Source organism: Schistocerca gregaria, chromosome 8 (genome assembly GCF_023897955.1).
Source record: "Schistocerca gregaria isolate iqSchGreg1 chromosome 8, iqSchGreg1.2, whole genome shotgun sequence".
Lineage (NCBI taxonomy): Eukaryota > Metazoa > Arthropoda > Insecta > Orthoptera > Acrididae > Schistocerca > Schistocerca gregaria.
In genome coordinates this window covers 274,218,325-274,233,112 of record NC_064927.1, presented here as the reverse complement: position 1 = coordinate 274,233,112, position 14,788 = coordinate 274,218,325, and the positions used below count along the sequence as shown (strand labels likewise).

The following is a 14,788-nucleotide window of genomic DNA, read 5'->3' as shown; positions in this document are numbered from 1 at the left end:
TCTATGTTTGGAGCTCAGACTCCTCACGTCCAATAGGCCTGACTTGCGTCTCAGATCTATCAACACATGGCTGATATGGTTTACTGTGTTTCCATCCGGTGAGTTCCATGTTCCCTTATGAATTTCTTTGTGTGGGAACAGTGTTGACCCTATTACCATATTTCTGGATGCTGCAAACAGTATTGTTCCGTTATCATTACTTGTTGCGTGTTTGGTGTGGGGGCCAATTATTGGTCTATATATCTGTTCTTTCCCCACCTGAGCGTTTAGGTCTCCAGCTATTATTTTAATATCATGCCCTGGGCACTCATCGTATACTCTTCCCAAAGATTCATAGAATACTTCTTTCTCTTCTTCTGTTGGTGCATGGGCATTAATTATGGAGCAGGTAAAGAATGTCCCCTTTCTCCAGAGTGTTGGTAATCTTGGACTAATGGGTGTAAACCCTATTAACAAATGCTTTAATTGATGATGTACAACAAATCCTGTCCCCAGCTGGTGATTTCTTTCACTGCAGCAATAGAATATGTTCGCCTCTTTCTTTTCTAAAACTCCACTCCCTGTCCATCTAATTTCTTGTAGTGCTATTATACTTTGCTTCAGACTCATTATTTGATCCAGCATTACTTTCAGTGCTCCTGGTCAATATAGGGATCTCACATTCCAAGTACCAACATATAGATCTGATCTGCGCCTTATATTTCTCTTCTTCCTAATTTTCCCTCCTTTATTTACTTGTATTCCATTCTCTTTGTCGTTTTCCATGCCAGGTCTGTCTGTCTTCATCCGTCCAACTTTACTTTTTAGAAGTTTTGCAACAGTTGTTTTCTACAGAGCAGGCTGTCAACCCTGCGTCCAACCCCTACCAGGGGATTGGTGATTTTTAGTCAGGGTTTTCTTCCCTTAACCTTTGGAGACCCAACTCCCAACTGCAAGGTAGCAGTTATTGTTTTGTCAGTTTTGGTCTGCCCCGGGTATTTTATTTCCCCAGTGTCCACCATATCTGGTGAACATTCCCCAATCCGCCACCTGGGGAGGCGTCCGATGGGAGACTAGCAACTCCACACGGGCTCCTGAATATGAGAAGAACTAAAATTAAGTGCCAACTCTAACCCGAAAGGAGCGTGTGGAGAGAAAATCCCATACACAAATCTGAAGTGGACCCCGTAAGCCCCATTTGTGCAGCGCAGCAAGGATATGATGGCGCCTGGTGGTATCTTACGCCTTCCCAAGATAAAAGAAAACAGTAACTCGCCAAGTAAAAACTATATGAATAGCCAATTCTAGCGAGACTAAATTGTTGATCGCTGAGCAGCCCTGATGGGAGCCCCCCCCCTGTTGCTGGGCCAGGAGGCCCCGAGCTTCGAGGATCCACATGAGCCACCGACTCACCATCCATTCCAGGAATTTGCACATAACGTTGGTAAGGCTGATAGGGTGATAGCTGTCAACCACCAGTGGATTTGCACCAGGTTTCAGCACCGTGATGGTAATGCTAGCCTGCCAACGAGTTGGGAAAACACCCTCCGGCCAGATGCGATTAAACAGGGCGAGTAATTCACCCTTACAGTGCGCTGAGAGATGGTGAAGAAACTGGTTGTGAATTCGGTCTGGACCTGGAGAGGTAGCGGAGCAAGCTGTAAGGGCACTTTGGAACTCCCATTCACTAAACGGGGCGTTTTATCGTTCCCAACGGTGCGTGCGAAACGACAACTGTGTACGCTCAGCCTACTGTCGCGGAACTGGGAGCGAAGTACTCTGCTAAATGTTCGGCAATAGCGATTGGGTCAGTACAAAGTGTACACCCGAAGAGAAAGGCAAGGGACAGACTCATGAGGGCAAGAGCCAAAAATGCGCCGAACCTGCGACCACACCTGAGTTGGAGAGGTGCGAGAACCTATGGTGGCAACATATCATTCCCAGCAGGCCTGTTTGCTCCGCCGGGTTAACCGCCGAGCCTGGTCCCACAGCCGTTTAAAGGCAACCAGATTCTCTAGGGAAGGATGACGCTGGTGTCATTGCAGGGCTCGCCGGTGGAGCCCGATAGCTTCTGCAATCTCTGGTGTCCACCAAGGGACTAACTTACGCCTTAGGGTACTTTAATAACAGGGGACAGTTGCCTTGACAGCAGAAACAATGGCCATAGTGACCTCGTCCACTGCCAAATCAATGTTACCAGGAAGCAGAGCAACGGCCATAGTAGCTGAGGTGTATGCTGCCCAGTCAGCTAAACAAAGAGACTATCGTGGCAGCTGGTCAGGGGGTTGGGATTGAGGAAGAGAAACCAGGATAGGAAAGTGGTCGCTACCACAGAGGTTGTCGTGGACCCTCCAACTGAGGAATGGAAGAAGACCTGGGCTACTGAGAGAGTGGTCAATGGCCGAGTATGTGCCATGAACCAAGCTAAAACATGTGGGAGCACCAGTGTTAAGGAGGTAAATGCCCTACTGTACCAAGAGAGCCTCAACATTCCTACCCTCGCCCGAGATCTGGGCCCCACCCCACAAAGGGTGGTGGGCATTAAAGTCCCCCAAAAGGAGGAATGGCGGGGTGGGAGTTGGGCGAACAAGGCAGCCAGGTCAGCAAGAGGGACAACCTCATCTGGGTAAGGTAGAGGGAACAGATGGTAAGCTCCATTCCGGTTGGATTCGAACAGCCACAGCCTCGAGAGCCATGTGAAGTGACACTGGGGCACTAGGAACAGTAGCAAGAACATAAACACAGACACCGCCAGACACCCTGTCGTATTTTACGCGGTTGTTATAGTAACCCCGACAGCCACAAAGGGAGAGGGTCCGCCGAACAGGAAACCAGGTTTCCTGTAGGGCCAGACAAGTGGCAGGGAAGCGGCACAAAAGCTGTTTCAACTCAGCAAGGTGGTGGAAAAAACCACGGCAATCCCATTGAAGGATAATGGTATCGAACTGTGAAGACATGAAATAACCTGGGGGGGAGGGGGGGGGGGGGATGGTCACGGCTTAGAAGCCCTCGCCACCACCGACTGCGAAGTAGCCTGATCAACTTACATAGGAGCTGCAGGTCAAGCAACATCTAGCTCCGAAGTGGATGCTAGATGCTCCAGACCGTCTTCAGGTGCTGTGGTGAACTACTTTTCTGTCTTTATGTCCTTCTCGTTTTAATTTTTTTCTTCTTTTTGGTACAGTACCGATTTTCCTTCGGTTTATCAGGCTGGGTGGGCTTTTCCGATCCCATCTCGTGGACCGAGGAACACCTGGAAGCCCTATGGCCCTCGGGTGGTGGCTTTTTCAGCCACTGGCTGACATCTGGAGGGGCAGTAACTGTGGAAGGGAGAGCACCAAGTGATCCCTTCCACACGAGGGGAGCCGGAAGAGGGGGGCACTTCTCCGGCACAGAGGTGGGGACTGAAGTCCCCAAAGAAGGAGGGGTTGTTACTCCTGATGTTGAAAACAGGGGAGCAACGGAAGAGGGTGTTCCCCAACTACCGGGGGTTGGGGGGAAGGGGTACGGCAGGAATAGACAGTCGGGCTGGAGGGCCCACAAAAAGTGGCTGAGTTTGGCGGCTCATCGCCAGGGATGGCGACATCGAAGTTGCTGCGCACAGGGTGAAGTCGATCGTACTTGCATTTAGCCTCTGTGTAAGTGAGCCTGTCCAAGGTCTTGTACTCCATTATGTTCCGTTCTTTTTGATAAATCGCTCAGTCTGACGAACAAGGTGAATGTTTCTGTCGGCAGTTGACACAAACAGGGGGCGGCAAACATGGGACGTTGGGATGGGAGGCACGTCCACAATCCCGACAGGTAGGGTTGGCGTCACATCTCTAAGACATATGTCCAAACCTCCAGAACTTGAAGCAGTGCATGGGAGGGGGGACATAAGACTTAACATCACATCGATATATCACCACCTTGACCCTCTCTGGCAGGGTGTCACCCTTGAAAGCCAAGATGAAGGCGCTGGTGGCAACCCTACTATCTAGGTCCCCTGAAGACACATCGCACAAAGTGGACACCGTGGCGTTCCAGATTTTCACAGAGCTTGTCGTCAGACTGCAACAACAGGTCACCATTAAAAATAAGCCCCTAAACCATATTCAGCTCTTATGAGGTGTAATGGAGACTGCAACATCACTGAGCTTGTCACAAGCAAGCAATGACCATGACTGTGCTGGGGAAGCTGTCTGTATGAGGACTGCTCCAGATCTCACTTTAGACATGCCCTCAACTTCTCCAAACTTGTCCTCTAAGTTCTCCACAAAAAACTGAGGCGTTGTGGTCACAAATGAGTCCCCATCTGTTCGGCTGCAAACCAGAAATCGAGGAGAATGCGTTTCACCAGGTAATTTAGACCACCGTTCCTCCCCTGGTGTGGTCAGGGAAGGGAACAATTGGGGGTCATACTTTAAAGCACTGAACTTTCCTTTCTTAGAGACTCGTGTTTGGGCACTATTCGTATTTCTTTTCATGGTGGCCCCAAAAGCAGCTAGGGAAAGTAATGTCCACCCAGACAGAGTCCTGCTTGCCTGGGCAAGCCTAATACAACCGTGGGGCGGCAGGTTCCCCAAAGGCTGTCAGGCCCCACACATTGAAACTTAAGTCTGCAGATAGTACTATGGTACAATATTGAAATACAAATAGAGATCCACTATCTGAACTGATTCACAAACAGTACCTTTCTCTCTGCTTTTTAACTTTGTGCTTAACAATACACTATCAGGATATATTCTTAGACACCGTTACAGAATGTGTTTCCCACTGACAGGAGTTAAAGTGAAGGGCATAACCTTCATGTAGCATTATATCCCGTACTTGCATTATACAGTGGTAAATTAAATAAATTTATATCTTCTGAAGACTGATGTAAAACAACTGATCTCATGACAGAAAGAATGAAAGAATTAATTTTCAAAATCAACTGGTACCTGTTATCCTTAACATCGGTTTGTTGCAGGATTCTCAAAAATATTCTCAGTTCGAATATAATGAATTTCCTTGACACAGAGAAGTTCGTTTCCATGCATCAGCACGGCTTTAGAAAGCATCGCTTTTGCGAAACGCAACTCGCCCTTTTTCCACATGATATCTTGCAAACCATGTATGAAGGGTATCAGACGGATGCCATATTCCTTGACTTCCGGAAAGCGTTTGACTCTGTGCCCCACAACAGACTCTTAACTAAGGTACGAGCATATGGGATTGGCTCCAAATATGTGAGTGGCTCGAAGACTTCTAAAGTAATAGAATCCAGTACGTTGTCCTCGATGGTGAGTGTTCACTGGAGGTGAGGGTATCATCTGGAGTGCCCCAGGGAAGTGTGGTAGGTCCGCTGTTGTTTTCTATCTACATAAATGATCTTTTGGATAGGGTGGATAGCAATGTGCGGCTGTTTGCTGATGATGCTGTGGTGTACGGGAAGGTGTCGTCGTTGAGTGATTGTAGGAGGATACAAAATGACTTGGACAGGATTTGTGATTGGTGTAAAGAATGGCAGCTAACTCTAAATATAGATAAATGTAAATTTATGCAGATGAATAGGAAAAAGAATCTCATAATGTTTGAATACTCCATTAGTATTGTAGCGCTTGACAATCACATCGATTAAAAGTTTTGGGCGTTAACACTGCACAGCAATATGAAGTGGGACAAGCACATAATGGCAGTTGTGGGGAAGGCGGATAGTCATCTTCGGTTCATTCGTAGAATTTTGGGAAGATGTGGTGCATCTGTAAAGGAGACTGCTTATAAAACACTAATGCAACCTATTCTTGAGTACTGCTCAATCGTTTGGGATCCCTATCAGGTCGGATTGAGGGAGGACATACAAGCAATTCAGAGGCGGGCTGCTAGATTTGTTAGTGGTAGGTTTGATCATCGCGTGAGTGTTATGGAAATGCTTCAGAAACTCTGGTAGGAGTCTCTGGAGGAAAGGAGGCATTCTTTTCGTGAATCGCTACTGAGGAAATGTAGAGAACCAGCATTTGAGGCTGACTGCAGTACAATTTTACTGCCGCCAATTTAAATTTCGCAGAAAGACCACTAAGATAAGAGATTAAGGCTCGTACAGAGGCATATAGGCAGTCAGTTTTCCCTCGTTCTGTTTGGGAGTGGAACAGGAAAAGAAGATGCTAATTGTGGTACGAGGTACCCTCTGCCATGCACCGTATGGTGGATTGCAGAGTATGTATGTAGATGTAGAAATATTCTCATCACTAATGAACATTATAGTCATGGTGTGCAACAGTCAGCCCCCATAGGTAACGTCACTAATGCATGTCTGTGCAGTAGTGTCCTGTTCTGAGGTATGTCAGTGCAAATCCTGGCAATGGAAAATTTTCACTGTCAGCATTTGTCCGGGAAGGGAAGGAGGTGTGGTAGCATAAAGTTCATGATCATCAATCTTTATGACAATTTCCTGGGTTAAATTCAAAACCTGTTCACAGTGTCTAGTGTCTCATGAAGTGAGAGGGTGTAACACGGCTGATTGTTATCAGTCTGTGGTATGGCAACATTTGACTCCATGCCCCCCTTGGTGCTCTTCAAAAGATTATGCTATGCACCAACACCAAGTTTGACCTCCTTCCTTCACTTTATCCATAACAATACAAACCCAACACTACACTGTTCAAAACCTCGTCACAGTCATCCACACAACACAAAAATGTAACTAACATATCATAACAGCTCAGAGATAGGTAACAACTAGGCACCGCCACTAAAACCTCGTCAAGAGTGGCAATTCCTGCACTGCTCTCCTTTGCTCATTTCATCAGTATAGGACTACTTTGACTTGCCCATCAATCCATTATCATAAAAAATAAGGTTCTTTAAGTAAGAAAAACAAAATGCAGCCATTCTGTAAGTAACAGGAACTGTTGAAGAAGGAAGGATAATTAAGGTTAGCATCCCATTGGCGACAAGGTTACTGGATGAGCAGAAGCTCAGGGTGGAGAAGGAAGCTGGCCCATTCCACCAAGAGCTAATGAAGATTGAGGAAAGCTAATCTGGATGGCTGGACAGAGATTCAAACCAGTGTGCTCAGATGCAGGTCCAGTGTTTTACCACCATGCCCACTAGGTCAGTAATTCGAAGAAAATACTGATGGTTATTTGATGATGATAAATTCAAATGAACTGTTACCAGGCCCTTGGCTTCAGATTTTTACTTATGCTTTTAGAACTTACTGCTACAGAAGCTTCTGAGCCCACATTTTTCTTATTTGATTAGTCACACACAAATTATCAAGGCTTTCTGAACTATATAACTACGAGTTAACATCAGTATAAATGATCTTGGTAAGTTACTTACATATTTCCCAAGGCAACTTCACACAATAGCAACAAGCCAACAGGGTTTGTTTTTGATGTGCAGCAATAGTTTGCTGACTTTGATACCATGTCAGCAAAGTATACACCTTTCCCAAACATGTACCCAGTCACTGGAGCTTCAGGTGGGGCAATCCGCAAGCCCTAAAAAATAAAATTAAAACTGTTAGTGCAAAGAACATTTTTCCTTGGCAGGAACAGGCAAGAGCAAAGGGGAAATTTAACTAACCTGCGATAAAATTCCAGCAAAGTTTGTGAGCCTTGAACCATGCCACAACAACTTTCGGTTTGGCAATTTCTTGAATGGAGCATACCTCTTCACTTCCTCATGTCGCTTCACTTTGAAAACCTTTAGCATTAAATACAAATGACAAATGTCAATCATGAACAGGAGAAAAGGAAGAAAAAAATCATTCATAACCAGTAACTTTCTACATATGCTCACACCAAAACATAAAATGCTACCACTCATAGAAAGGTACTGCTCCTAAATATTATAGAACTCCAAATCAGTGTTCAGAAATTGGTCCCATCACAGTAACTGGACTCAATTATTCACATGGATGGAAATGGAACAATAAGTCTCCTAATTTCCTCTGGAGCTATGTCTGCCACATTTAATTTCTCACATTTTCAAATCTCTTCAACTCTTAGTAGTAGTTTATTTCCCCTTTTTCTAAAGCTCCCTCTCTTCCTTGACTTTTGTAGACTTTACTGCTTAATTTTTGAACAGCCTTATTTCCACTAATAGTTTCTACTTTTTTGTTGGAAAGAAAAACCACTTGTTCTGAAAGTTAACATTTGGATCACTTTTTGTCAGTGTTTTGGGCTGTTGTAACTACAAGAAAGTGTTGAAAACTATTCCTATGAAAAGTTCCACACTCAAACATAGTTAATTTTTCCTGTAACACTTTAAGAGGTCAAAAAACAAGTTGAGGCACAATTCTTACACAATTAAATAAAATATAGAAATTCTGTTTGTTGGAAATTTTAAAAATTTAAAATAAACCTATCTTTAAAAGTAGTTGTTTTAGTAGATCTAAGAAGTAATATTTGTGTTACACTGACACTTATGTGTACAATTCTTGACTTGTTAAGTATCACTTTGCTAAAATAATTGTTCCAATGATCTATGGAACATACAGCTAACCAACCAACCTCCAAAATTTCAAGTTCATATTGCCTGTGAGTTTCAGCATGAGTATTTTCCACATATTTCTGTAATAGACAGAACTCTTCACAGTTTTTATCAAGCACTTCTATATCAGCATGTAGCTGTTTGTAATAATTATCTACAGGATGAACATTTTCTTCAGCTGTTTTGTTCGCATTGCTTAGCATACTGTAGGCAATTTCAATTTCCATCAGACTGTCAAGAAGCTCAATTTTTTGCTGGAAAAGAGAAAAAATATAATAAGCACCAAGTCTTAAGCTTTTTAAAGGTAAATGATCGTTAAGTGTATGACCACATATTAGTTTTATTCAAATCACTACTACATCCCACAATACATTAATTAACAACATTATATATTGGCAAAATGATTAGTTTAATCTAGGACTCACTGGTAAATGATACAGAAAAGGCAACAAACACTGGCACAACAAATCAAAACTTAATACTGAAAGGAACCTACTTTACTTTAAAAACCGTTTAACATAATGAAAGGCAAGGACTTTAGTAATAATTGTAAATACAACAGCACTGAATAGAACATACTTTTATTACACATGAGTTCCAAGTTCTAAGAAAAACCAGTTGCATGCCTGTGCAGTCAATGCTAAATTATATATTTTACAGATAAATACGTTATTTTTGAATACAATAAACAGAAACAGCATTTGCTGGCAAAACACAACATTACTAAAGATATAGCAATGAAGACAGAATATACGTACCTTAATAACTTCTTCTGTTCTGATTATTGGAGGATTGTCAATACCAAAGTCATGTGGGATCAGGGTGTAGAAGCGATTCGACGCATCAATGAAGCGTGAATCTGAACCGCCCTTCTTCACTAATTCTTGAAGGTCATTCAGCACACTGTAGGCTGCTTGTATCTGCTTCTTGCTTAGCTTTCCCAGCGGCATTTTCTCCAAATCCAACTGAATGACACACAAAGTTCAAATGAATGTACTGCTACGTAAAAACTAAAGCCTTAGTCAATCACACAAATGCTTTTTAACACAAGCTAACACAAATGGACTGAGACACTCTGAAGTTGCTCAACCAAAGAACATGCATTAAAACTAGTGAATGCAAAATTAAGTTTGGACACATTTAGTCAATACTCAAACCATTTCAGAATGAGTGGTAGTCTCTATGCACTATATTTTGTAAGTAGGCTGTTTAGGTTGGTAACGTCACATAGCGCTCTGTATGAAAATCACTGGCTGTGGTGTGTGCAGTCAGTGGCTGGGTGGCATTGTTGGAATAGTCGCTATTGTAGTGCTGGGCAGCTGGATGTGAACAGCGCATAGTGCTGGGCAGCTGGATGTGAACAGCGCATAGTGCTGGGCAGCTGGATGTGAACAGCGCATAGCGCTGGGCAGCTGGATGTGAACAGCGCATAGTGCTGGGCAGCTGGATGTGAACAGCGCATAGTGCTGGGCAGCTGGATGTGAACAGCGCATAGTGCTGGGCAGCTGGATGTGAACAGCGCATAGTGCTGGGCAGCTGGATGTGAACAGCGCATAGTGCTGGGCAGCTGGATGTGAACAGCGCATAGTGCTGGGCAGCTGGATGTGAACAGCGCATAGTGCTGGGCAGCTGGATGTGAACAGCGCATAGTGCTGGGCAGCTGGATGTGAACAGCGCATAGTGCTGGGCAGCTGGATGTGAACAGCGCATAGTGCTGGGCAGCTGGATGTGAACAGCGCATAGTGCTGGGCAGCTGGATGTGAACAGCGCATAGTGCTGGGCAGCTGGATGTGAACAGCGCATAGTGCTGGGCAGTTGGAGGTGAGCCACCACCAGTGGTGGATGTGGGGGGAGAGGTGGCAGAATTTTAAGAGCGGACGATCTGGACGTGTGTCTGCCAGAAAGAGTAAATTTGTAATACTGGATGTCATGAACTGACGTATATATGAGTTTTGAACATTATTAAGGTAAATACATTGTTTGTTCTCTATCAAAATCTTTCAATTGCTAACTATGTCTATCAGTAGTTAGAATATTTTATTCAGCTGGCAGCATTAGCGCACGCTGTATTGCAGTAGTTTGAGTAACGAAGATTTTTGTGAAGTAAGTGATTCATGAAAGGTATAGGTCATTGTTAGTCAGGGTCATTCTTTTGCAGGGATTTTTGAAAGTCAGATTGTGTGGCACTAAAAATATTGTGTCAGTTTAAGCACAGTCATTTATAATTTTTCTAAGGGGATGTTTCAATTTGTAGGTAAGAATGTGTGTACACACAAACACATAAGAGAAAGAATTCCCTCATATTACTGCCCAGAAACCTGCATATTTACTATTAAATTCATCAGAATTATTAATTAAATGACACATATCTCACAACAGCATTGTAGTCATTAAGGTTCAACAATTACAAATCCCCTTTGGCGTCCAGATAACACCATGCTTATCTTCATACAAAAGTATAAGCCACGAAGAATAAACTGCAATGTTTATGGAGGATGCAGAATTGATTTCTAATCAGGCTTCATAGTTACATTTTACAATGTATAATGGTTTCTCCAATGAAGTTTTACACTGCATGTTTCGATCCTGTAGTCTGGTAGTGGTTTCTGCAACCCCACTGAATTGGTAGGACAAACATAGGCTACTGAGGAACAGGGTAGCATTATCACCTTCAAATATCAGACATACTGTTATTAACAGGTCAGCCACAGAGAGCAGAGACATATCTAAGAATGAAATTGCCATTGCCAAGGGAGAGAACTGTCTTATGTATCTTACTATAAGATGAATATAATAGAGGGAAACATTCCACATGGGAAAAATATATCTAAAAACAAAGATGATGTAACTTACCAAACGAAAGTGTTGGTATGTTGATAGAGACACACACACACACACACACACACACACACACACACACACACACACACACACGTACATATACAGACACAAGCAGCAACTTGCTGTTTTGTGTGACATAAAATTAAATATAAGATACAGTAAAGACAAGAGCCAAGCAATAAAGTATACATTTCTTCAATTAGCTCCTAGCATTTTTTTCTATCTAATCTTGCTACAGCTTTACATGGCGTGCTTTCCTGTCTGCGAAAGGATCTATAGCCTGATCAAAGTTCATCAAACATTTTGCTACATGAAAAATCGAAATGTCGTTATCTAAAACTGAAAAAACTGTTAATGCGAATAATACCCAAGACTGGGGTGGTTTCTCGATCTGATTACGTCTATTTTGTCACTGTCTGCTAGTTAAACAAAATAGGCCTTTCTAATATTGCAACAATTTTGTAACACACATCTAATAAACAAGACTGTTTTGGCACAAATGGTCATTTTTCTAACACAACAAAATATAATTTAATAAGTACCAATATCAAATGCCTATTAGGCCTACTACAAGCAAAAAGCTTTCTGTTAGGAAATAGTTTCACATTTCATTCATACGCACCAGCACGAGATCGAAAAGTAGTATTACGAAATTTTTGGAATTATCTTATTCTTCCAAAATTTGTGTGATGTCCCCTACCTCATTCTAACAAACAATCTTGTCATCACCAATTCTGTAGGTATTCCTGCCATTGTCAAAATTTGTTCGCCGATTAACTTCACTAACCCTGGCAGAATCACAGGTTTAGCTATCCCACGATTATTCTCCAGTTAGGCGTTGTTACATGTTTGTACAATACGTTTTCCGGATTACTTCCAGAATATAACTTAAGCGGCTGACAACTGGTCCTTACTAGAGTAGCGATCTGGCCAAAAATTTTTGGTCAAAATTTCATTTTCTTGGATACACTGAGAAGATAATACGTAATCTTTCACAGCTGTTATTTCTGTTAATCGTTTATTTCCATTCTGGTGGTCTGAATCTGTGGATTTCGCAAGTAATAATAACAACGCTGATCATTCGCAAACCCAATCAACCACATAATCAGACAGTGATTGGGATTCACCCGTTCGGCTTTACTCCGCTCAGCTCATATTGCCCCATCCCCTTTTGTCTGTTGAAAGTTTATTTCTAGTTGCGACGAGGATTCTCCTGACAGGGACTTCACATACACTATGCACACATTCAAAAATGAACTTATGATTCTTTCAGAAATCAACTTAAAATGTGTTCAAAAGCCAACAGGGATCCGTTTCAAAATCACATGAATAATTGATAGACCAACATGTGCTGGATGCTAGGCCCTTTGTGAAACAAGTTTTTAGGCCCTCAAGAATACGAATTTGGCACCCCCTTTTCATGCTGGCATCTAGCTGCTTCCTGTGACTGCTTGAACAGCCAACAGCCACATTCCTGAAGCTAGAAGCGGGGGAATCTACTACTCAAACGCGACTCGACGGCGCATGCGCCCGCTCGTAACTGCTAAAACGAATCTAATGTAAACATTTGTGACTTCACGCTCATCGTAGGTAATTTGTTGTTATCATAGTCTTTCTAAAGCCTTTGACACATTTTGCTGTTGGCACACGCTTGCATGAGCTCTGTGTGCCGTTGTCGTATATGGCGCATTTCCTCTGCAATTTAAGTTATTTTTGTTTTTCTCTCGTTTATATTTTATTGTTTAAGTGTTATTCTGTAGTAGCGGGATACAGTAATATCTATTGTTAGAGAATTGGTTCTTACCAGTCAAAATTACAAAAATTTAACAGACAACTAAAACAATTAAAAATTCCCATGTTTTTCCCGGATCTCCCGGTTGTCCCAGGTCATATACACCCTGTAGGCCCAATCTGATATTAAGCTTTTCAGTGCAGTTTCTGGAATCCAAATTTTCTTGGAGTATCAGTACTGTAAGACGTTTGTCTTTATTATGGCTTAATGCCATAGGTGCTAGACCATGAAAGTGTGCACTTTAAATTCTATGAACGGTCGAAACTAGTCAATAGTGTGGAATGAAACATTTTTTTTCTAATAAATTGACTGCCTCTGCAGAAAAGATTAATAAAAGCCACCTTTATTTACAAAACCAACAAAAATAACTTCATTGCTCTGCAAGGCGATTAATGCTTAACTGCAAAAAACGTGGAAATAAAATTAAATCAGAGGCAAACTAATAAAATATTTTAGCCTTCCATAATTATGTGAATATATTTTAATTCACTTGACAGCTACCAGCCACAGAAATCCATTTTCTTTTCATTTGACTTGGGAACTGTAAACGAGGAGGAAGCAGCAAAATTACTAAATGTAAAAACGGCTCACATAGGGACTAATCCCTCCTCACTACAATCCAGACTGTTCTGCACATGTGCAAATTTGGCAGCTTGGGCATGACAAAAATTTTTGCAGGTAGAATCTAGCTGCTCGTTACTACTGCTGATACAGCTAACAGTCACACTTCAAGAAGGGGGAGAAGGTACTGCCCAATGCAACTCAACTTCGCATGGCAGTTGCTCAAACAAACTTAAACATTTGTGATGCCATTCTCATCGGCAGCTGTTTATTGTTATTAAGTATTCCATAGCCTTCATCCTAAATCCTTTGATACATTTCGCTGTTTATCATTTCTTACTAGTCAAAATTACAAAAATTTAATTGATGACTAAAACAATGAAAAATCCTCAGACTTCTAAAAAGATACTGGAATTCTAAAAAATTCCCAGGTTTTTCCCAGTTTTCTACCAAACGAAAAAATTCCTGTGTTTCTCCTGAATTTCCCGGTTGTCCTGGAGCATATACACCCTGTAAATTCTGGTCAATAATATTCATTAAATATAAATCACACACTACATTAATACAGCTAGTGCAAATACCTCGAACTCAATCATAAGCTTTTTCATGTTGTTCACATCAAAAATCATGCTAATCAGGTCATGGACAGGCTGGGGCAGTTTAGATTCAACTCCATTGGCAGCAACTTTCTGGACACTTTCATCCTGTAAATAATAATAATAATAATAATAATAATAATAATAATAATAATAATAATAAACAACAATAATAATTAGTAATTGTGATGCATCAAGAGAGGACTTTCATATAGCATTTGGATCACTACTTAACACAAATCAAAGTTAGGTTTTACGCAAACAGATCCACACCTAACAAGAACTAATTTCCAGGAGTTGATACACAGATTGCATGAAGAAAAAAGCCGGGGCCACCACTCATGCCACAGAAGAACAAGATCCAAAGGAGTGTCCAGATCTCTAACATATTACATACATCAGTCATGACATTAGGACAACCACACAGGAAAGGTAAACACAAATGGTGGAACACGACCTGTGATGATACCATAGACAAGACAATTGGTTCACTCGAATGGACATCAAACAGCTGAAAGATGGGAGTCCTTCCTGAAGATACAAAAAAATCAACCTGAAA

The 14,788-nt window shown here is 42.1% G+C and overlaps 1 protein-coding gene across 1 annotated transcript in view; it reads right to left on the bottom strand.

Annotated features, from left to right (window-relative positions):
• Positions 1-14,788, bottom strand: part of LOC126284734 (poly [ADP-ribose] polymerase) — a 128,189-nt gene that overhangs the window by 28,624 nt on the left and 84,777 nt on the right. Inside the window, exons 13-17 of the mRNA XM_049983872.1 lie at positions 14,215-14,337; positions 9,198-9,404; positions 8,460-8,693; positions 7,531-7,650; positions 7,285-7,445 (exon numbers count right to left, since the gene is read on the bottom strand). Of these exons, the coding sequence (XP_049839829.1) occupies positions 7,285-7,445; positions 7,531-7,650; positions 8,460-8,693; positions 9,198-9,404; positions 14,215-14,337 (845 nt within the window). The remainder of the gene's footprint in view (positions 1-7,284; positions 7,446-7,530; positions 7,651-8,459; positions 8,694-9,197; positions 9,405-14,214; positions 14,338-14,788) is intronic.